This window comes from Ranitomeya imitator, chromosome 3 (genome assembly GCF_032444005.1).
Source record: "Ranitomeya imitator isolate aRanImi1 chromosome 3, aRanImi1.pri, whole genome shotgun sequence".
Taxonomy (NCBI): Eukaryota; Metazoa; Chordata; class Amphibia; order Anura; family Dendrobatidae; genus Ranitomeya; species Ranitomeya imitator.
The window spans coordinates 222,448,938-222,473,152 of NC_091284.1; the positions used below are offsets into that span (position 1 = coordinate 222,448,938).

Below are 24,215 nucleotides of genomic sequence, written 5' to 3' on the forward strand. Positions count from 1 at the left end.
CAGGTGCAAGGCTGGCAGTCTGTACGGCAGAGATGCATTCAATCTCCATATTTACTGGGTAAGTGGATTACGCAGATCAAATTGGAACAAAATGTACATTAGTGTGCAGAATTATAATGCAACTAAATGAAAAATGTAAATTTTTCAACTAAACTCATTATTTTGATCTGTTAAAGAATAATAACCAAACAACTCACAATGTGCAAAAATACATTTATGATGTTTCAAAAAATACAGCAGTGACCAAAATAGCATTCAAGTTTATAAAACTTGGAGTTGGAAATATGCATAAAAATGATGTTATGGTCAAAATAATCTGTGTGCACAATTATTGGGCAAGTATCTCCTTATCTTTTATTTGCTTACAAAAACAAATAGTGTTTTAAATATATTTAGAGGAATAGAAAAGTATCCGGAACCAAAAATTCCATTGAATGAGCATTAATCAACACGTGAATGCCGGGATTTCTTTATCTTTGCTGCTATTGCTCCACCTGCACCACAATTGAATATAGTGCCGACCATTTGATTTGAATAATATTGCCAACAAGAAAGAAAAGTGGCATACAATCCATCATGTGTCCTAAAAACTCTCCGGCATCCACGTTTTAACTTTCAGGAAATACATGATCTTTTAACCCCTTTAAGACTGGAGCTTTTTTCGGTTTTGCGTTTTCGTTTTTCGCTCCCCTTCTTCACAGAGCCATATCTTTTTTATTTTTCTGTCAATATGGCCATGTGAGGGCTTGCTTTTTGCGGGACGAGTTGTACTTTTGAATGACGTAATTGGTTTCAGCATGTCGTGAACTCAAAAATGGAAAAAAAAAACAAATGCGGCGAAATTGTAAAAAAAAGTGAAATCCCCTTGTTTTTTGTTTGGCTTTTTTGCAAGGTTCACTAAATGCAAAAACTGAGCTGCCATTATGATTCTTCAGGTCATTATGAGTTCATAGATACCAAACATGTCTGGGTTCTTTTTTTATCTAAGGGTATGTTTCCACAGTCAGGAATGGCTCAGTATTGGCTCAGGATTTGAAGCAGGTAAAATCTGCATCTGAGATCACTGGCAGGTCACTTGCGTTTTTGATGCGTTTTTTTTCATGCGGAATTGTGTGTTTTTGTAAGCTAAATAAAGATATACAAAAAAAAGAATTGTGATGTCATTTCCTTGTCCAACCTCTTCTTTTACATACTCCATTGAAGAATACATACACAGATAGATAGAAAGATACATCTATAGATAGATATAGCAATCAATAGATAGATAATAGATAGATATAATAGATAGATGATAGATATATCGATAGATAGATAGATAGATAGATAATAGGTACATAATAGATGATAGATATATCTATAGATGAATAAAACCAAGCACGATGTTTAGTAATAAACATAATAAAACGGTACATAAAGAGTTAGACCGGGATTACACATGCGAGAAACTCGCCCGAGTTTCGCACCTCAACACCTGGCACTGCCACCGGCACTCAGGACCAGAGTGTGCGGCTGCATGTATTTCTATGTAGCTGAACGCTCCGGTCCCAGGGGCGGCTGTGTCACGTATTGAGGTGTGAGACTCGTGCGAGTTTCTCGCAAGTGTGACCCCGGTCTTAAACGCATTATCTGTTTAATTTAAAAAAATTGAAAAAAATTTGGCGTGGGCTCCCACGCAATTTTCTGCACCACAGAGGGAAAAGCCAGCAATTGGGGGACTGATGTTTGTAGCCTGGGAAGGGGTTAATACCCATGGAACTTCCCAGGCTATGAATATCAGCCTGCAGCTGTATATTTAGTCTTTACTGGCTATTAAAATAGGGGGACCCCCCCAAAAAAATTGACGTGGGGTCCCCCTATAATTTATAGCGGGCTGATATTCATAGCCTAGAGAGGGACCATGGGTATTGCCCCCCCCCCCCCCACCCCAGCTACAAATACCAGCTCCCAGCCACCCCAGAAATGGCACATCTGTAAGATGTGCCAATTCCGGCGCTTAGTCTCTCTCTTCCCACTGCCCTGTAGTGGTGGCATATGGGGAAATAAGGGGTTAATGTCACCTTTGTATGGTGACATTAAGCCAGCTTAGTAATGGAGAGGCTTCAATAAGACTCCTACCATTACTAATCCTATAGTTGGTAAAGGGTTAATAAAACACACACATGCAGAATAAAGTATTTTAATGAAATAAAACACCACACAGTTTTGCCATCTTTATTACACTGGTAATCCAAGCGAAGCCATCGATCATCTGAAAAAAAAATAAAAAAATAAACTAACCGTATACTCCCTGATCCGACGTAGTCCTTAATAACGAGTCTCCCACGTCGAGTCAAGCTCTGCTACATCTGGATGCCTTGTATTCAAAGGGAATTTGTAGTTATACTCCTCGCTGCCACGGTGGCTGATGAAGGGGGCATGAGACTCCCGAAACTCGTAGAATAAACCACTGTGAATCCTTGATACTTTTCCTGAATTTATCCTTGTGGCAGCGCATCTAATGATAAGTTATGGTTAATTTACGGTGCGGCGACGGAGCGTCACTGCATTGTAAACAGACATGCTGCGTTCTGGAAAGACGCGCCTCATGTCCATTTACGCGGGTCTGCCGCCTGCGTCTTTTAACGCATAGTGAAGACGGCATTTCATGAAGTCCCCTCCACTATGCTGTATCATCTGGACGCAGCGTGTTTGACGCTGCACGGCTGTACGCAGCGCCAAACACGCAGCATTTCCTGACCGTGGAAACATACCCTAAGTGGTGAAAAAAAATCCAAAGTTATCTGGGGTTGCGTGAGGGCTTATTTTTTGTGTGCTGAGCTGACGTTTTTAATAATACCATTATTGTGCAGATACAATCTTTTGATCGGTCGGGGCGACCCCCCAAAATGTAGTTCTAGCGTTTTGATATTTTTTCTCGCTATGTCGCTTAGCGATCAGGTTAATCCTTTTTTTATTGATAGATCGGGCGATTCTGAACACGGTGATACCAAATATACGTAGGTTTGATTTTATTTTGATTGGGGCGAAAGGGGGGTAATTTGAACTTTTATTTATTTAATTTTTTTTCATATTTTTAAACACTTTTTTCTTTTTTTTTTACTTTTGGCATGCTTCAATAGTCTCCATGGGAGGCTAGAAGCTGGCACAACTTGATCGGCTCTGCTACAGAGAGGCGATGCTCAGATCGCCCCTATGTAATAGAATTACAGCATTGCTATGAGCGCCGACCACAGGGTGGCGCTCATAGCAATCTGGCATCAACAACCATAGAGGTCTCGAGGAGACCTCTGGTTGTCATGCTGACACACCACTGACCCCAGATCACGTAACAGGGGTCAGCGATGCGCGTATTTCCGGCCTGATGGCCGGAAATGCCGCTGTCAGAGTTTGACAGTGGCATTTAACTAGTTAATAGGCATGGGCGCATCGCGATTCCACGCGCAGCTATTGTGGGAACATGTCAGCTGTTGAATACAGCTGACATGTCGTGGCTTTGAGGTGGGCTCACCGCCGGAGCCTGCATCAAAGCGGGGCTTCTGACATCGGACGTACTATCCTGTTTGACGTCAGAAAGGGGTTAAGGGACGGTGAGTGCCACCTTTTTTCTTGTTGGCAAAACCTTTAATACATACTTTCTGTGCCATTAGAAACTCTCCATTCTTGCAGTTTGTGGCAACTTTATTAAAACACAAACAAAACGCAGACAAATTTCAATTTCAAATGATTCCCTCTTCTCTATAATGATTCAGCCAGGGGTCAATCCCATAACATTTTTCAGAAGACAGTCAGAGAAAAGTTGCATTTCCTCTAATGTGGCACTGCTTTAGCAGATATTTAAAAAAAAATGCAGGCCTCATGAGCCAGTTAGAGCATACGAGTAGTTTCATACTTTTAGGAGCCAGAAAATAAATTATACAGAAAACCCCAAAAGTAAGGCACTAGCAGCTACATTTTATGCATGAAAATGTCCTATTTTTGTAGCCCCCCGGTGTCAGAGAACTTCATATCTTGTACTATGATAAATTACAGGACAATTATATTGATTACCGGTAATTTCAGGGCAATGGCTGAATAGATAGTTATTGCAAGTCCATTTGTAACTCCTAGCCTTGTGATCAAGCTATTATTAACAGAAGGATTGTGACCACTCCTGTACATTTATAGGCTTATGTCTGTTCAGTGATCTTTTAATCTTTTTCTCACATATTGGATTTAATAAAAGGTGACAAAATAGGTAACATTTGTGTACACCCAAGATACATCTCAGTTGAGATATCCTTTTCTCTCCTGACATAATTAGAACACGGTCTAGTAATAAATCATTTATAGGATGCATAAACTGTTATAAAACCACTATTCAAATATAACTGTTACTTCTCTATAGATCACTTGTAAAGCCATGTTGGTAATAGCAAGAACAGGTAAGGACCCCACCATAAAAGTGACATCAGTAAATATCTTGGAGGAGGAATAACGGCATGAAACAAGGTTACTAAAAGGATTGTGAGGTTTCTCATACTATGAACATTGGAAATGTTAATGTTTACTTGCTTCTTTTTTACAGGACATGGTAATTATTAGGGATGAGCGAACATGCTCTGATAAGGTGGTATCTGAGCATGCTTGTGTGCTAACCGAGTGTCTTCAATGCGCTTGAAAAATATGTGCAAGTCCCCGTGGCTGCATGTCTCCTGGCTGTTATACAACCGCAACACATACAGGGATTGTCTATTTGTTAGCGCACTGGCATGCTCGGATAACACCTTATCCGAGCACAATCGCTCATCACTACTAATTATATGTAATCACTAAATAGTCACTAACTCATTCTGATTCTGTATCTTTAGAAATGCTAAAGGGAAAACGCGTGATTGTTACTGGTGCAAGTTCTGGCATTGGAGAACAGATGGCATATCACCTGGCAAAGATGGGATCACATATATTAATAACCGCCCGGACTGAAGAGAAACTCAAGAAGGTAACACTATTAGGCCTCACTCACTTGTCCGTGTTCCACGTACATAGTAAGTACCCATAATAGTCTATCATGTCCATCTGTTTCCACGAACCATGTGTTCATGCAAAACTCAAGGAGACTTCTCCATTTTTCTCCAGTATCACGATTTCAAAGGGCCAATAGAAGTCTACACTATGGGTCCATGAAGAACACATACATCACACGGATGGCATCAGTGTTCAGTCTGTTTTTAACCCCTTCATGACCCAGCCTATTTTGACCTTAAAGACCTTGCCGTTTTTTGCAATTCTGACCAGTGTCCCTTTATGAGGTAATAACTCAGGAACGCTTCAACGGATCCTAGCGGTTCTGAGATTGTTTTTTCGTGACATAATGGGCTTCATGTTAGTGGTAAATTTAGGTCAATAAATTCTGTGTTTATTTGTGATAAAAACGGAAATTTGGCGAAAATTTTGCAATTTTCACATTTTGAATATTTATTCTGTTAAACCAGAGAGATATGTGACACAAAATAGTTTAATAAATAACATTTCCCACATGTTTACTTTACATCAGCACAATTTTGGAAACAAAATTTTTTTTTGTTAGGAAGTTATAAGGGTTAAAATTTGACCAGCGATTTGTCATTTTTACAACGAAATTTACAAAACCATTTTTTTTAGGGACCACCTCACATTTGAAGTCAGTTTGAGGGGTCTATATGGCTGAAAATACCCAAAAGTGACACCATTCTAAAAACTGCACCCCTCAAGGTACTCAAAACCACATTCAAGAAGTTTATTAACCCTTCAGGTGCTTCACAGCAGCAGAAGCAACATGGAAGGAAAAAATGAACATTTAACTTTTTAGTCACAAAAATTATCTTTTAGCAACAATTTTTTTATTTTCCCAATGGTAAAAGGAGAAACTGAACCACGAAAGTTGTTGTCCAATTTGTCCTGAGTACGCTGATACCTCATATGTGGGGGTAAACCACTGTTTGGGCGCACGGCAGGGCTTGGAAGGGAAGGAGCGCCATTTGACTTTTTGAATCAAAAATTGGCTCTACTCTTTAGCGGACACCATGTCACGTTTGGAGAGCCCCCGTGTGCCTAAAAATTGGAGCTCCCCCACAAGTGACCCCATTTTGGAAACTAGACGCCCCAAGGAACTTATCTAGATGCATAGTGAGCACTTTGAACCCCCAGGTGCTTCACAAATTGATCCGTAAAAATGAAAAAGTACTTTTTTTTCACAAAAAAATTATTTTAGCCTCAATTTTTTCATTTTCACATGGGCAACAGGATAAAATGGATCCTAAAATGTGTTGGGCAATTTCTCCTGAGTACACCAATACCTCACATGTGGGGGTAAACCACTGTTTGGGCACATGGTAAGGCTCGGAAGGGAAGGAGCGCCATTTGACTTTTTGAATGAAAAATTATTTCCATCGTTAGCGGACACCATGTCGCGTTTGGATAGCTCCTGTGTGCCTAAACATTGGCGCTCCCCCACAAGTGACCCCATTTTGGAAACTAGACCCCCCAAGGAACTTATTTAGATGCCTAGTGAGCACTTTAAACCCTCAGGTGCTTCACAAATTGATCTGTAAAAATGAAAAAGTACTTTTTTTCACAAAAAAATTCTTTTCGCCTCAATTTTTTCATTTTCACATGGGCAGTAGGATAAAATGGATCATAAAATTTGTTGGGCAATTTCTCCCGAGTACGTCGATACCTCATATGTGGGGGTAAACCACTGTTTTGGCACTCGGCAGGGCTCGGAAGGGAAGGCGCGCCATTTGACTTTTTGAATGGAAAATTAGCTCCAATTGTTAGCAGACACCATGTCGCGTTTGGAGAGCCCCTGTGTGCCTAAACATTGGAGCTCCCCCACAAGTGACCCCATTTTGGAAACTAGACCCCCCAAGGAACTTATCTAGATGCATATTGAGCACTTTAAACCCCCAGGTGCTTCACAGAAGTTTATAACGCAGAGCCATGAAAATAAAAAATAATTTTTCTTTCCTCAAAAATGATTTTTTAGCCTGGAATTTCCTATGTTGCCAAGGATAATAGGAGAAATTGGACCCCAAATATTGTTGTCCAGTTTGTCCTGAGTACGCTGATACCCCATATGTGGGGGTAAACCACTGTTTGGGCGCACGGCAGGGCTCGGAAGGGATGGCACGCCATTTGGCTTTTTAAATGGAAAATTAGCTCCAATCATTAGCGGACACCATGTCACGTTTGGAGAGCCCCTGTGTGCCTAAACATTGGAGATCCCCCAGAAATGACACCATTTTGGAAACTAGACCCCCAAAGGAACTAATCTAGATGTGTGGTGAGGACTTTGAACCCCCAAGTGCTTCACAGAAGTTTATAACGCAGAGCCATGAAAATAAAAATAAAAAATTATTTTCTCAAAAATGATCTTTTAGCCTGCAATTTTTTATTTTCCCAAGGGTAACAGGAGAAATTTGACCCCAAAAGTTGTTGTCCAGTTTCTCCTGAGTACGCTGATACCCCATATGTGGGGGTAAATCACTGTTTGGGCACATGCCGGGGCTCGGAAGTGAAGTAGTGACGTTTTGAAATGCAGACTTTGATGGAATGCTCTGTGGGCGTCACGTTGCGTTTGCAGAGCCCCTGATGTGGCTTAACAGTAGAAACCCCCCACAAGTGACCCCATTTTGGAAACTAGACCCCCAAAGGAACTTATCTAGATGTGTGGTGAGCACTTTGAACCCCCAAGTGCTTCATAGAAGTTTATAATGCAGAGCCGTGAAAATAATAAATACGTTTTCTTTCCTCAAAAATAATTATTTAGCCCAGAATTTTTTATTTTCCCAAGGGTTACAGAAGAAATTGGACCCCAAAAGTTGTTGTCCAGTTTCTCCTGAGTACGCTGATACACCATGTGTGGGGGTAAACCACTGTTTGGGCACATGCCGAGGCTCGGAAGTGAAGTAGTGACGTTTTGAAATGCAGACTTTGATGGAATGCTCTGTGTGCGTCACGTTGCGTTTGCAGAGCCCCTGATGTGGCTTAACAGTAGAAACCCCCCACAAGTGACCCCATTTTGGAAACTAGACCCCGAAAGGAACTTATCTAGATGTGTGGTGAGCACTTTGAACCCCCAAGCGCTTCATAGAAGTTTATAATGCAGAGCCGTGAAAATAATAAATACGTTTTCTTTCCTCAAAAATAATTATTTAGCCCAGAATTTTTTATTTTCCCTAGGGTTACAGGAGAAATTGGACCCCAAAAGTTGTTGTCCAGTTTCTCCTGAGTACGCTGATACCCCATATGTGAGGGTAAACCACTGTTTGGGCACACGTCGGGGCTCAGAAGGGAAGTAGTGACTTTTGAAATGCAGACTTTGATGGAATGGTCTGCGGGTGTCACGTTGCGTTTGCAGAGCCCCTGGTGTGCCTAAACAGTAGAAGCCCCCACAAGTGACCCCATTTTAGAAACTAGACCCCCCAAGGAACTTATCTAGATATGTGGTGAGCACTTTGAATCCCCAAGTGCTTCACAGACGTTTAAAAATCATTTTTCTTTCCTCAAAAATTATGTTTTAGCAAGCATTTTTTTAGATTCACAAGGGTAACAGGAGAAATTGGACCCCAGTAATTGTTGCGCAGTTTGTCCGGAGTATGCTGGTACCCCATATGTGGGGGTAAACCACTGTTTGGGCACACGTCGGGGCTCGGAATTGAGGGAGCACCATTTGACTTTTTGAATACGAGATTGGCTGGAATCAATGGTGGCGCCATGTTGCGTTTGGAGACCCCTGATGTGCCTAAACAGTGGTAACCCCTCAATTCTAACTCCAACACTAACCCCCCCACACCCCTAACCCTAATCCCAACTGTAGCCATAACCCTAATCACAACCCTAACCACAACCCTAGTTCCAACCCTAACCCTAAGGCTATGTGCCCACGTTGCGGATTCGTGTGAGATATTTCCGCACCATTTTTGAAAAATCCGCGGGTAAAAGGCACTGCGTTTTACCTGCGGATTTTCCGTGGATTTCCAGTGTTTTTTGTGCGGATTTCACCTGCGGATTCCTATTGAGGAACAGGTGTAAAACGCTGCGGAATCCGCACAAAGAATTGACATGCTGCGGAAAATACAACGCAGCGTTTCCGCGCGGTATTTTCCGCACCATGGGCACAGCGGATTTGGTTTTTCATATGTTTACATGGTACTGTAAACCTGATGGAACACTGCTGCGAATCCGCAGCGGCCAATCCACAGCCAAATCCGCACAGTGTGCACATAGCCTAATTCTATAGGTATGTGCACACGCTGCGGAAAACGCTGCAGATCCGCAGCAGTTTCCCATGAGTTTACAGTTCAATGTAAACCTACGGGAAACAAAAATCGCTGTACACATGCTGCGGAAAAACTGCACGGAAACGCAGCGGTTTACTTTCCGCAGCATGTCACTTCTTTGTGCGGATTCCGCAGCAGTTTTACAACTGCTCCAATAGAAAATCGCAGTTGTAAAACCGCAGTGAAATGAACAGAAAAAAACGCGGTAAATCCGCCATAAATCCGCAGCGGTTTAGCACTGCGGATTTATCAAATCCGCAGCGGAAAAATCCGCAGAGGACCAAAATATGTGTGCACATACCGAAACCCTAACCCTAGCCCTAACCCTACCCCTAGCCCTAACCCTACCCCTAGCCCTAACCCTAGCCCTACCCCTATCCCTATTCTAACATTAGTGGAAAAAAAAAAATTTCTTTTTTTTTTATTGTCCCTACCTATGGGGGTGACAAAGGGGGGGGGTCATTTATTATTTCTTTTATTTTGATCACTGAGATATAATCTATCTCAGTGATCAAAATGCACTTTGGAACGAATCTGCCGGCCGGCAGATTCGGCGGGCGCAATGCGCCCGCCATTTTGGAAGATGGCGGCGCCCAGGGAGAAGACGGACGGGACCCCGGCTGGATCGGTAAGTATGATGGGGTGGGGGGGGACCACGGGGGGGGGGATCGGAGCACGGGGGGGGGGAATCGGAGCGCGGGAGGGGTGGAACGGAGCACGGGGGGCGTGGAACGGAGCACGGGGGGGCTGGAATGGAGCATAGGGGGGTGGAACGGAGAACCGGGGGGGGGAGAGTTAACCCTTTCACCCGATCTGCAGGGACGCGATCTTTCCATGACGCCACATAGGAATCATGGGTCGGATTGGCACCGACTTTCATGACGCCTACGTGGCGTCATGGGTCGGGAAGGGGTTAATATTACACAGGATAGAAGAAGTTTTAAAGTTTATTTATCCATCTGTGAAAAACGGATGACACACTGATGGTAAAAACGGACACACTGATCCCAAAACACTGATGACACGGGTACCATTTCCTCACGGAAGTGTTTAAACACAGACGTGTGAATGAGGCCTTATGTTGTTTGCGCTTTACACTCATTTCTACCAATCTAGTTATCAAACCTAGATATCAAAATTACTTTGTCAAAGGTCATAATAAAAGTTTCTTACATGCATACAATCAAGTCCTGAGCATTTTTTTTTTTTGCTTTCTTTCTTTATTCCCCTTCTCCTGACAGACGAAACCTGTCTGCAATAGTGTAAATAAAATGATAGAAAGAAAAAGTTCAGCAATATAGTGTAAACGGTCTGATAATGTTATTTTTCAGGTCAGACAATTATGGCGTCACCAAACTTATACAAAATTTCAGAATTGAAAAAAAATCCATTAGTTTGTGTTGCAATTTTCAGAGACCCATACTTTTTTATTCTTCTATCGATGGAGCTATTTTTTTTTTTGTATGAGGGCTTTGACATCCTTTTTTAGCATTTCTGACATTTTGATTGACATTTATTGATGTTTTTGCAAAGAAATGTGATGACCAAATTCTGGAGTCTTTAGTTTTTTGGGATAGTTCGCACTAGATTTTTATGGACATGATTACAAATAATTTTTAATTAGGAAAAGACAGTGATTAAACCTCTTTAATTCTATTTTTACATATTATTTATTTATTTCCTAGTAATTTTTACTTTATATATTTAGGGGACTTGAATATTTGTTCATTTGATCAATTTTACTATATATTGTAATCTAGTGGTATAATAGTTTTACTCCTCTTTTGTGGCTTGGCATCATAAGGGGACTATGTTGGTGGTGATGAAAGTATTCCATAGAGCCCCAGCTGCCATGGCAACTGATTGACTGTCTGCAATGGGTGCGGGGAACGATTTATGCCATTTAAATGCCTTCATGGAGAGATGTATGGTATATACTTGAATATAAGTCAAGTTTTTCAGCACATTTTTTTTTGTGCTGAAAACGCCCCTCTCGGCTTATATTCAAGTGAGGTGTCCAGAAGATGGAAGGGGAGTGGCAGTGGCGGAGCAGTGGGTCACACAAGGCAGGAGCCGACTGCTGTAACTAACTCCTGTGCCCGCTGCTAAAGAGAAATGAATATTCATTGCACTGGCAATGAAAATTAATTTCTCTGTAATAGCGCGCATATTGTCAGCCGCAGCAGCCTTGCCTTGCGCAGGCGTGTACTATAGAGGACAGAGAATGAACTTCAATCCAATATTGCAGCCAGCGGGTAAGGAAAGGGTGAATCAAACACCTGAAAACCCCGCTTCCATGGCTGAAGATTGTTCCCTCCAAATTCAGGTGACAGAGTCCCTTTAATAGCCTAGAAAAGGGCCATGGATATTGGCCCTTTCCAGACTAGGAGCTTCAGCTCTCAGACGCCCTAGAAATGTCACATCCATAGGATGCACCAATTGTGGGGTTTAGCCTCCTTTCTTCTCCCTGGTGCAGTGGCAAGAGTGGTAATAGGTTTGGGGTTGATGTCAGCTGTTTTATGGCAGAGGGCATCAAGCCCAGGAGTTAGTAATGGAGAGGCTATAAGACACTCCTATTACTACCCCAATAGTCAAATGACATAAAACACAGACACACAGAAAAGTCCTTTATTTGAAAGAAACAATCCCACACCCTCTTTCACCTATTACTGTAAAATTAAAAATAATAAAACACCATATTCCTCACCTGACGATAATTGGTATGTCCAACGATGCGTTCCAAATCTGCTATATCTGGATTTCATTGCTGAGTGATGGCATTATGCAACAGCTCAGTCATGACTGCAGGAGACACTGAGCTGAGCCAGAAAACTCAGAGGCAGCACATAGTGGTGACGTCAATAAGATGAGCAGAGGTCATTGTCAATGAACTCCAGTGACCTCACTGACGCCAGCGCTTGTAGAACGTTCTCACGCAGCCAGCACTGACTCCAGTGAGGTCACCAGAGTTCGTCGACCATGAACTGCGCTCATCTTATTGACGTCACCGCTCAGTGCTGCACCTAAGTTCTCAGCCTCAGCTCAGTGTCTCCTGGATTCACAGCTGAGTGGTCACATCATGCCACCGCTCAGCCATACAATACAGATATAGTTGGGTTCGCAGTTGGGCTCTTCGTGTGACAAATTGATTATCGTCAGCTGAGTTATATGGTGTTTTTTATTTAAATTTTTGGTAAATAAATGGGTAAAAGAGGGTCGGCGTGTTTTATTTCATATAAAGGACTTTATTCTGGCTGTGTCTTTATTACAATATGAGACTGTGGTTAGTAATTGAGGCATCTTATAGACACCTTTCCATTACTAACCCCTGGATTTGATGTCAGCGATCATAAAACAGCTGACCTCAACCCCAAACCTGTTACCCCACTTGCCACCGCACCAGGGCATTTGGGAAGAATGGAGGCTAAGCGCCAGAATCTTATAGATGTGCCATTTCTGTAGCAGCTGAGAGCTGATGTTCTTAGTCTGGAGGGGACCAATATCCATGGCCCTTTCTTAGGCTATTAATATCAGCCCGCAGCTGTCTGTTTAGCCTTTGCTGGTTATCGAATATATTTTTTTAGGTGGGTATCCCCTATATATTAACCAGTAAAGGCTAAGTAAACAGCTGTGAGCTGATATTAATAGGGTGGAAACCTTTATGGATATTGTCCCCTTCCCTGAATATTAACATCAGCCCCCAGCTGGTTATGAAAATTATGGGGGACGACACGCTGTTTCTTTCATATATTTTATTTATTAACAATACAGTAAGGACATCTGAGTTCATAGCAGCTGTTTCTCTTGCTTTTGCAAATGCCAGTGCCAGACTGATGAACGGCTGCAAGTTCGGCACTCATCAGTCCAACACTTGAGCTACTATGAGACCTGGTGGCTGTGTGACTAAGGTAACCTTGCTGGAACAACTGGAGGCTGTGAACTAAGATTAACTTGGGTGTCTATTTTACTTACTTGTTAATAAATAAAAAAAACAAACAAAAAAAACAGCGTGGGGTCCCCCAAAATTTTCAGAACCAGCTGAGGGAATGCCGAAGTCTGGCTGCTGATATTAATATTCTGGGAAGAAGCCAAAAGCTATAAAAGTTCCCAGGCTATTAATATAAGCTTACAGCTGTTTGCTTAGCCTCTACTGGTTGTTAAAGAGGAGACTCCCAAACAAATGATGTGGGGTCACACTTTATTTACTAACCAGCAAACGGTTAAACAGACATCTGCGGACTGATATGAATAGTCTAGGAAGGGGCCATGTATATTGGCCCCCTCCCAGATTAAGAACGTCAGCCCTCAGCCGCCTCAAAAATGGTGCAACAATCAGATGGGTTAATATGTGAGGTTGAATTCATCTAAAAATCACCGTATTCCTCACCTATCCATCGATAATCCATTTGTCCCACGAAGAGCCCAACTCTGCTTCATCTGGATTGCATGGCTGAGTGGTGGCATGCGACGCTGAGCCTAAGGACCGCTGCCTTTGACGGGCGTAAGCTCAATGAAGTCACTGCAGGTAACTGAAGCTATGCCATCAGACTCAGTTCAGGGTCTCCTGGATTCACGGATGAACCGTCGAATCATGCCATTGCTCAGCTATGCAATCCAGATGCAGCAGAGTTGGAGCACGTTGTGGGACAAATAGTTAATCGCCGGACAGGTGAGGAATATGGTGTTCTGTTATTTTTAATTTTACAGTAATAAATAGGTAAAGGAGGATGGAGAGGTTTTTTTTTCAATAAAGGAGTCTGTTTTTATTTCAAATAAAGGACTTTTCTCCATGTCTGGATTTCTTTTACTTTTGACTATGGGGTTAGTAATGGGGGTGTCTTAAGATGCCTCTCCATTACTAACCGATGGGCTTGATGTCAGCTGACATTACAAAGCTGACATCAAACCCCACAAAGATTACCCCAATGCCACTGAACCAGGGCAAGTGGGAAAAGTTGGGCAAAGAGCCAGAATTGCCGCATTTAATGGATACGCATTTCTGGGGCATGTGTGGGATGCTATTTTTAGGTTGGGAAGGGCCAATATCCAAGGCCCCTTCCCAGTCTGAGAATACCAGCACCCCAGCTACCTGCTTTAGCTTGGCTGGTTGTCAAAAATGAGAGGAATACATTTAGGTTTCTATTTAAATTATTTAAAAAAACGTATGGGGATCCCTCTATGACAGTGTGGGAACCACAGCACTCTGACCACTGCTAACAAACTTACCGCCGATCATAGCTGGTGTTTCTTGCAGGGACACTAGGTATTCGGCACAGACCCCATGCTTTACCGTTCAGGTTTGCCCATCACTAGTGCCAGCCCTTTTTCAGTGGCACCATAACTACTGTGGGGGATTATGTGTGTACAATGCAGAAATTATAGTGCTTACCATACCTTCTATGTTACAAGACTGGGACTTTCCACATTTACATGTACGTGTTTAGTTTAATTTCTTCAACCACTTCTGTGTAAGCTAATAATATGCTAAGCAAGACTGTAAGGTGATAAGCATTTTCCTATTTTCTTCTTATAAATGATGAAAAGATCAGTGAAAAATAGAAGCAACTGATTGTAGTTTTAATTGAACATGTGAAATAACTGCACACATGAAAATGTATTAGTCACAATATGCATAAAGACTGCAGTGCTTGACTGTCCTCTCCTGCTGAACAGCTGCAGATTGCTTCTCCCGTGGAAGGTTTGCCAACTTTCTTTAGTTTGGAAGTGAGTCTTCTAGATATTATAATTTGTAAATCTATTGCAAGCTAAAATATGACGCAAAGGAGATAGTTAATGTGAATCTGTCAGCAGGTTTTTGCTAAGTAATCTGAGGACAACATGAGGTAGGGGTTAAAACATTGAATTGATGTGTCACTTATCAGGCTGCATGCAGTTGTTTTCTGATATCACTAGGACATTATCATTGCTGGCACATGCTGTCATCTGACCCCGCCCCCTCATGTGAAAAGCAGCTCAGAGTAAACAGAATGTGTACACACAGAACCTGGCAGGTGTGGGTGGAGTTAGCTTCATCAGCTCTGCTTCATGCTGCATCTAAGAACTCTGATTGTATCACAACTGCTGCACCCACGAAATTAAGTGGTACATTGTTGGATTCAGGGTCTCTTTCCCTACATCATACTGCTCTCAGATAAGATATAGTAGCAAAAACCTGACAGATTCCCCTTAATAAAATATGTGCATTACTAATGCATTCCTGATACTTAGCAAGTATTGGACAATACATTTCCATTCTTTTTCTTAGGTCGTTGAAAAGTGCACAAAACTTGGTGCAGCGTCTGCCTCCTACCTCTCTGGAAGTATGGACAGTATGACTTTTGCTAAGAGTGTGGTACATGAAGCAGAACGATTATTTGGTAAGAGACAATAAATCTAGCTAATAAGTGATATGTCTGTGTTCAGTTCCTCTACAGTTGCTCCTTCTGCTGAGGTTGTCCAGGTCTTTTATTAATTGGGTCAGTTATGGCAACTACACTTAGAACAGATTCTGATCTGAGTTTGATTAGGGTGTCAGCAAAGTATGATCCGACTCTCTTGGATGAAAGAACCGTAGCACACTGTGAGGAGCAAATGGAGAACAACATTTCTCCATCTTCTCCATTGTGGGAGTCATCTGAGTGCAGTCCAATGTTTTCCACGGACCCCTAGAATTGAATGGGTAAGCGTCTTCCGATTTCAGACTGAAATAACAGCATTCTGTGTTTGTTTTTTTCCACTGGCAGATTCTGTCAATGAAAAAAAAATCAGTAATCAGAACTGCCCCATTGAATAACATTGGTCTGATTTATACGCTCGTTTGACCCTGGTCTATGGGACATTCATCTGTATCAACAATATGGCCTCGATGCATGCCACAGCCTGCGGGCAGGGGTTGGAATTGTCATTCATTCATATAGGAATTCTGACTACCCCTCTGCTGACAGCAGATGACTATGTGGTCTCATTCTCAAGATAAATGCAGGTTCCATTATTGGGACCTTATCTGATATACACTCATGGCATAATCTGAAGGTAATAAGATCAGAATATTCATTTAAATTGTGCCTTAAGGTTTTGTTCATATGTTTCTTGCACAGACATGATTCAGTGACGTACAAAATACTTGGTGTGAACAGAAGAACTTTAGCTGACACATAAATTACTTTTGCGCTTCAAATCTGAATGTTCAAAGCAGACCTGAAACTAAGACATGTCAGTGGGGTTTGCTGTACTTAATACTTATGACATCAACTATATAATTGTCTAAAGATCACTTCCGTCTTTCTGTCTGTCCTTCAGTCTGTCTGTCACGGATATTCATTGGTCGCGGCCTCTGTCTGTCATGGAAATCCAAGTCGCTGATTGGTTGCGGCAAAACAGCCACGACCAATCAGCGACGGGCACAGTCCGGTGGCAACATGGCTGCTCCTTCCTCCCCATAGTCAGTGCCCGCTCCATACAACAGACCTTTCCCGCTCCTCGCGACACCCCGATGACCGCTCCATGTGAGACCGCTACGTCATCATCTCGCGAGACCGCAATGCATTCTTCAGACCGGAGCGCGCGAGGAGCATCGGTAAACGCTTCGATCCAGGGGCCAACGGAGGGTGAGTATATCACTATTTTTTATTTTAATTCTTTTTTTTTTAACAAGGATATGTTGCCCACATTGCTATATACTGCGTGGGCTGTGCTATATACTACGTGGGCTGTGCTATATACGCTGTGCAATGTACTGCGCGGGCTGTGCAATGTACTACACGGGCAGTGCAATTAACTGCGCGGGCTGTGCAATGTACTACGCGGGCTGTGCAATGTACTGCGTGGGCTGTGCAATGTACTACGCGGGCTATGCAATGTACTGCGTGGGCTGTGCAATGTACTACGCGGGCTGTGCAATGTACTGCGCGGGCTGTGCAATGTACTGCGCGGGCTGTGCAATGTACTGCGCGGGCTGTGCTATACACTACGTGGCCTGTGTTATACACTACGTGCGTGGTACTGCGCGGGCTGTGCAATATACTACGCGGGCTGTGCAATATACTACGCGGGCTGTGCAATATACTACGCGGGCTGTGCATTATACTCCGTGGGCTGTGCTACATACTACGTGGCTGTGCTATATACTACATGGCTGTGCTATATACTACGTGGCTGTGCAATATACTACGTGGCTGTGCTATTTACTACGTGGGCTGTTATATACTACGGGGCTGTGCTATATATTACGTGGCCGGCCGCGAACAATCAGCGACAGGCGCAGTCCGAATCCTGTGTATTCAATGTATTATTCTAAAATCTTCATAAATAAACTACATACATATTCTAGAATACCCGATGCGTTAGAATCGGGCTACCATCTAGTGTTTGGATAATAAACCAGAAACTGTGATAAATGGTCATCAAAAAGCATAAATGATACCCATCATCGCCAATATCAGAAATGAATATATCCAAGGATCACTTATTAACAAATTTCACAACATTATGGTGCTCTTTTCTTGTAAACAGGAGGACTGGACATGCTAATCCTGAACCATATTGGTTACACCTACTTTAATTTCTTTGATGGCAATGTGGATCATATACGGGAACTTATGGAAATTAATTTTCTGAGCTATGCAACCATGACAGTCGAAGCTCTGCCAATGTTAAAAGCAAGTGGTGGCAACTTTGTAGTAGTCTCTTCAATTGCAGGTAATTAAACTTTCACAATGATTTTATATAGAGATACAGTGGCTTGCGAAAGTATTCACCCACTTGGCTTTTTACCTATTTTGTTACATTACAACCTGTGTTTAAATATTTTTGTAATCCGATTTGTGTGTGATGCATCAGCACTAGATAGTCTGAGTTGGTGAAATGAGAAAAATATAGGCAAAATTTAAATAAAAAATAAACTAAAAAATGGTCTGGGCATATACATTTACCCCTTTTTGCAATTAAGCCCATAAAAATTTCTGGTGCAAGCAATTCCCTTCATAAGTCACATTCTTAGTGAAAGGAAATCCACCTATATGCAATCTGTGTCACATGGTCTGTCAGTATATACATGCCTTTTCTGAAAGGCCACAGAGGCTGCAACACCATTAAAGGTAACCTGTCACCAGTTTTGTCACATAGCAGCTAAAAATATCATCTTACTCAGCGCCTGCGCTATGTTCCCTAAATCCTTGTATAACCCCGACTCCTCCTGTATAGCCCCAAAAACCGTCGCCATGAGATATATTGCGCCTCTGCAGACAAATCGTGTCTCGCGCATGCACAGAATTGTTTGCCCAAAGTTGGGCAAAGCATACTGTGCAAGCATGAGAAGCAATTTGTCTGCGCAGTCGCGAGATATCTCCCGGCGATGAGGGGTGGAGAGGACATAAGCCACGCACATCGGACCAGGCAGACCCGATTAGCATACAGCGCCGGAGAAATCAAAAAGGTTTTTCGGGCTATACAGGGGGAGTCAAGGAGTTATATAAGTATTGAGGAAATGCAGCACAGATGCTGTGTAAGATGACACTTTTAGCTGCTATGTGAAAAAACTGGTGACGGGTTCCATGAAAACCAAGGAGATCTTCAAACAAGTCAGGGACATAGTTGTTGAGAAATACAAGTCAGGGTTGGGTTGTAAAAACATATCCTAATCTCTGATGATCTCCCGAAGCATCATCATATCTATTATCATCAAATGGAAAGAACATGGTACGGAAACATCTTAAGTAAGGCTATGTGCACACGTCTGGAATTGCCGAGGAAATTTCCGTGGCAATTCCACAACTTCCTGCCGCGGGTAAAACGCATGCGTAATTTGCATGCGTTTTCCCGCTAAACACTAGCGGTTTGCATGCATAATTAGCTTGCAAAATGCTAGCATTTTCTAAGCGATCTGTAGCATCACTTGAAAAACTGATTGACAGGTTGGTCACACTTGTCAAACAGTGTTTGACAAGTGTGACCAACTTTTTACTATTGATGCTGCCTATGAAGCATCAATAGTAAAATGTTAAAAATAATTAAAAAAAATTAAAAAATCGTGATATTCTCACCTTCCGACGTCCCCGGCAGTCTTCCAGCTCCTCGCGATGCTCCCGCTCCCAGTAATGCCTCGCGGCAATGACACCAGATGACGTAGCATCATGCAAGACCGCTACGTCATCACAGGTCATTGCCGCGAGGCATTACTGGAAACGGGAGCATCACGAGGAGCTGGAAGACTGCCGGGGACGCCGGAAGGTGAGAATATCACAATTTTTTATTTTAAATTTTTTTTTTTTACAATTATATGGTTCCCAGGGCCTGAAGGAGAGTCTCCTCCACCCTGGGTACCAACCGCACATGATCCGCTTACTTCCCGCATGGTGGGCACAGCCACATGCGAAAAGTAAGCGGATCAATTTATTCCTATGTGTGCGGAATTGCCGCGATTCCACACAAAGAATGAACAAGCTGCGTTTTTATCTGGAATGCGATTCCACCGCGGAAAAAAACGCAGCATGTGCACAAAAAATGCGGAATGCATTAAAAATGATGGGATGCTTATGCGTGTGTTTTTTTAGCGGAAAACGGACGAAAAAAGCTATTAAAAAAAACGCTTAAAATCCTGAACGTGTGCACATAGCCTAAAAAGTAAAGTAAGAAAAGTAAACATTTTTTACTAAATAATAAAAAAAATTACAAATATTACAACAATACACATTTTTATGTAAAAAAAAATAAAAAAAAGTACACATTTGGTATCGCTGCATCCAGGGCAACCCGATCTATAAAACTGTCACACTAGTTAACCCCTTCTGTGAACGCCATAAAAAAAAGCAAATTATGGCTTGTCATCATACCGTTGGGAAAAAAAGTAGACTAAAAAGAGATAAAAAAGACAAATGTACCGTAAATAAAAATGGTGTAACTAAGAACGACACCTTGTCCCGCAAAAAACAAGCAGACATACAGCTCCATCAGCTGAAAAAAATAAAAAGTTATAGCTCTCAGAATAAAGCGATATAAAAACAATTATTTTTTTCTATAAAAGTTTTTGCCTAAAAGCGCCAAAACAGAAAAAAATTACATAAATGTGGTACCGCTGTAATCGTACTGACCAAAAGAATAAAGCTGCCTTATCAATTTTAAAACAAACAAAAGGGAAACAAAAAAAAAACAACCCAAAAAACAATTCCTGAATTGCTGATTTCTGTTCATTCTGCCTCTCAAAATCAGAATAGAAAGCAATCAAAAAGTGTCATGTGCCCGAAAATGGTAGCAATAAGTCAACTTGTCCCGCAAAAAAAAAAAAGACATAACATGACTTTGTCAGCAGAAATATGGAAAAATTATAGCTCTCAAAATATGGTGATGCAAAAACTAGTTTTTACTGTGTGACAACAGGCAAACATAAAGGAACAGCGTAAAAAATAAATAAAACCAATCCTTCACCTGCTGTTGATTTTTTCATTCTGCCTCCCAAAGATTGCAGTAAGGCGCGGCGCACATCTATCCTGCGGTCTGCACTGTGCTGAGCGCTTACACCAGGTTTCTGTGTAAATCTCTGAAATATATGATTCAGACGGAACCTCTGGTCTTATTTATTAACTATTTTATGTGACGTAACTTTCTGGTTTAAGAGCATAAGAATTGAAAGTTTGAAACTTGTGAAATTTTCGCCAAATCTCAATATTTTCACAAACAAATACAAGTCATATCAAACAAATTTTACCACCATCATGAAGTACAATATGTTACGAAAAAACAGACTCAGAATCAGTGGAATCTGTTGAAGGGTTCTAGAGTTATAACCACATAAAATTACACAGGTCAGATTTAAAAAATGAGGCTTGGACAACCTATAAAATAGCCTGGTCCTTAGGGGGTTAATCCAATTGAGAATCTGTGGTCAGACTTGAAGATTCGAGTAGACTCGTTGCTCGGGTTTTCCAGAGCATGCTCGGGTGGTCTCCGAGTATTTGTTAGTGCTCGGAGATTTAGTTTTCTCTGCATGATTTGCGGCTACTAGTCAGCTTGATTACATGTGGGGATTCCCTAGCAACCAGGCAACCCCCACATGTACTCAGCCTGGCTAGTAGCTGTAAATTATGCAGCTGCGTCAAAAAAAACTAAATCTCGGAGCAGTCACAAATACTGGGAGACCACCCAGGCGTGCTCTGGAAAACCCGAGCAATGAGTACACTCGCTCATCACTACTGTTCACCAGAGGAAACAATCTAACTTGAAGGAGCTGGAGAAGTATTGCCTTGATAATTTGGGAAAATATCCCAGTGGCAAGATGTGGAAATCTCAGACATTATCCAAAGCAACTTTCAGCTGTGATTGCCGCAAAAGGAGACTCTACCATGCACTGACTTTAGGGGGGTGAATAGTTATGCACACTTAGGTTTTCAGTTATTGTGTCCTATTTGTTGTTTGCTTCACACAAAAAAACAAATGTTCACAGTTGTAGGCATGTTCTTTACATGAAATGATGCAAACCCTTAAAAAAAAAAGTGACATTCCAGGCGGTGAGGTAGCAAAACATGAAAAATGTAAAGGGGGAGGTGAATACTTTTGCAAGCCACTGTATTGGCAGATTCAGGCGACAGTTATATGGCAGTCTTAAGTTTAAAGTGTTTGCACCATAGAAAACATGTGGGAGTCATAGTGCAAATGAATCAAACATGCTGATAAGGTGAGGAATATGCACAGTTAAAAAAAGGCAACCAAACTGGCCCATTAATGGTTCTTTAATATGAGAAAACGTGGTATTAATCGTAAATTTACATACTTATGATTGTCTTTGGTTATATAACGTTTGCTTGCAGATTCTTAAATCAGTCTCTATCTTTGAAAATAATTTTGTTGTAAGTCCAAGATTCTGTGCAGATTAATAATGTGTTTATAGTAGTTGGAACTCCATTTTTCAGAAGCAACGGTAAATCCCCTAAGCTCTTTCAAACAGTTATAGAGTGAAATAGTTTATTTAAAGGTAACCCGTCAGTACGCAAACGCTATCAACTTGCAGGTATGGAGTACATCTACAGGTTAACAGAGTTCTAAAGCTGTGCGGCCGCCACAACACAAGCATGGCTACTGGAAGAAAATTAACTTTATTCCTACTGCCGTCCTCCAGCTTTCAGTCATAGGCCGGAATCACACATGCGAGAAACACGTCTGTCTCTCGCATGTGAAACCCAAGCTCTGGTGCCGGCACTTCGGAGCGGAGCGTGCGGCTCCATGTGTTGCTCTGCGGCCGCACGCTCCGCTGTGGAGTGTCGGCGCCAGAGCTTGGATTTCACATGCGAGACACAGACGTATTTCTCGCATGTGTGATCCCGGCCATAGAGGCGCAGCTGGACAGCTTTCAGTTACCAATCAGTGTACAGTGAGCAGAGCTGTAAGCACACCCTGACACATTGGCAGCTGTATCTGCGGTCTGTCAGTCAGTACCGGAGTGTGATTACAGCTGCCCCTCACTATGTACTAAGCAGTGACTGAGCCTCGCCGGCCACACGTTTATGACTGAAAGCCGGAGTCTGTGGAGAGGAATAAAGTTCATTTTCTACCAGTAGCTGGGCTTTCAATGAAGAACTGGACAGCTTTTATATGCTATTAACCTGCAGCTTAATCCTATAACTGCAAGTAACTCGCGTTTTGGGAACATGACAGGTTGCCTTTAACAACAGGAGCTAATGTTTCTAAAATGTGATATACTTTTTATTTGCTATGTTCTGTGCCACAAGACCTTGTCCTCTGTTTACAACGAGATGTGAAGATGGGTAAGGCCAATTCCTGCCACCGTAGCTATCTTTTGTTGTATGGCTGTCCTGTCATGTTGTGAAATGGAGCGGAAAATTAGCAAAATGAATGTTAAGTAAATTGCAAAGTTTCTTTTTGCATTTTATGAATGTTGCCCAAAATGGTTGACATCACATCTTAGGTTTACGGACAAGCTACCTTCAATTAGAAAGAAAAAGCACAGACCCCTAGAAAGACATGGAACCTTTTTAGATTAAAAACAAATACGGTTGTATTCAGATGTGAACATCAGATTCATCTTTTCGAACAGGATTTTTCTTAAGTTTGGTGCAGATCGGTACTGGAATGAAGCATACGCATTATTTATATTTCAGGAAAGGTTGGCTCACCTTTGACTGTGCCATATACAACCACGAAATTTGCTCTTGATGGCTTCTTCAGTTCTCTTCGAATGGAGTTCTACCAACAAAAAGTCAATGTGTCTATTACACTGTGTGTTATCAGCTATATTGACACAGGTAAGAAAATGACATGCTACAAACTGTGAAAAAGAACGTAATAAAAGAGCAATCCCGAGATATTGAGGCTAATCCCAATGACTATCCAGTCTCCTGGGAGCAGATGCTGAGTTTGGGCACATACAGTTTTTCAGGTTTGGGTCAGTATTCAGCTACATCAAATATTTTTCAATACCCAAATGAACCCACTCATAAACAGACTATATCAGGCAGGTCAGATAATCTCGGTTATATGATGTATAACCTTTTTAAGGTCTAATAAGTGGGCCTGTAACTGCTGAGATTTTGACCAAACCCATACACGTGATTTTTTTTCAATGTTGGAGAACCCTTTAATGCAGTATCCAATTGATATACCTCAATGCTGTCTGTGTTAGTTTGAGTAAGGCTAGAGGTCACATTACAGTATTTTCACTAATTCGTGTGAATTGGACCGCTTATGCTAATCACACTTAGATCAGAGTTTGATCCTATTTTCTCAGGTAAGGAGAAGATGGAAAAAAAAGTCTCAATCTTCTCCATACTGTCAGTCCATGAAAATTGGACTGCACTTTGATGTCATCCGAGTGCAGTCTGAGGTTTTCCGGATTCATTGAATTAATTAGCCGAGTGTGATCCGAATATCAAAATCAAACTCATGCATGCTGTGATCACTTGTCCTCGG

The 24,215-nt window shown here is 41.9% G+C and overlaps 1 protein-coding gene across 1 annotated transcript in view; it reads left to right on the forward strand.

Annotated features, from left to right (window-relative positions):
• The window catches only part of HSD11B1 (hydroxysteroid 11-beta dehydrogenase 1), a 60,182-nt gene that overhangs the window by 35,019 nt on the left and 948 nt on the right, over positions 1-24,215 (forward strand). Inside the window, exons 2-5 of the mRNA XM_069756171.1 lie at positions 4,848-4,978; positions 15,565-15,676; positions 17,811-17,996; positions 23,408-23,551. Coding sequence (XP_069612272.1) covers positions 4,848-4,978; positions 15,565-15,676; positions 17,811-17,996; positions 23,408-23,551 — 573 coding nt within the window. The remainder of the gene's footprint in view (positions 1-4,847; positions 4,979-15,564; positions 15,677-17,810; positions 17,997-23,407; positions 23,552-24,215) is intronic.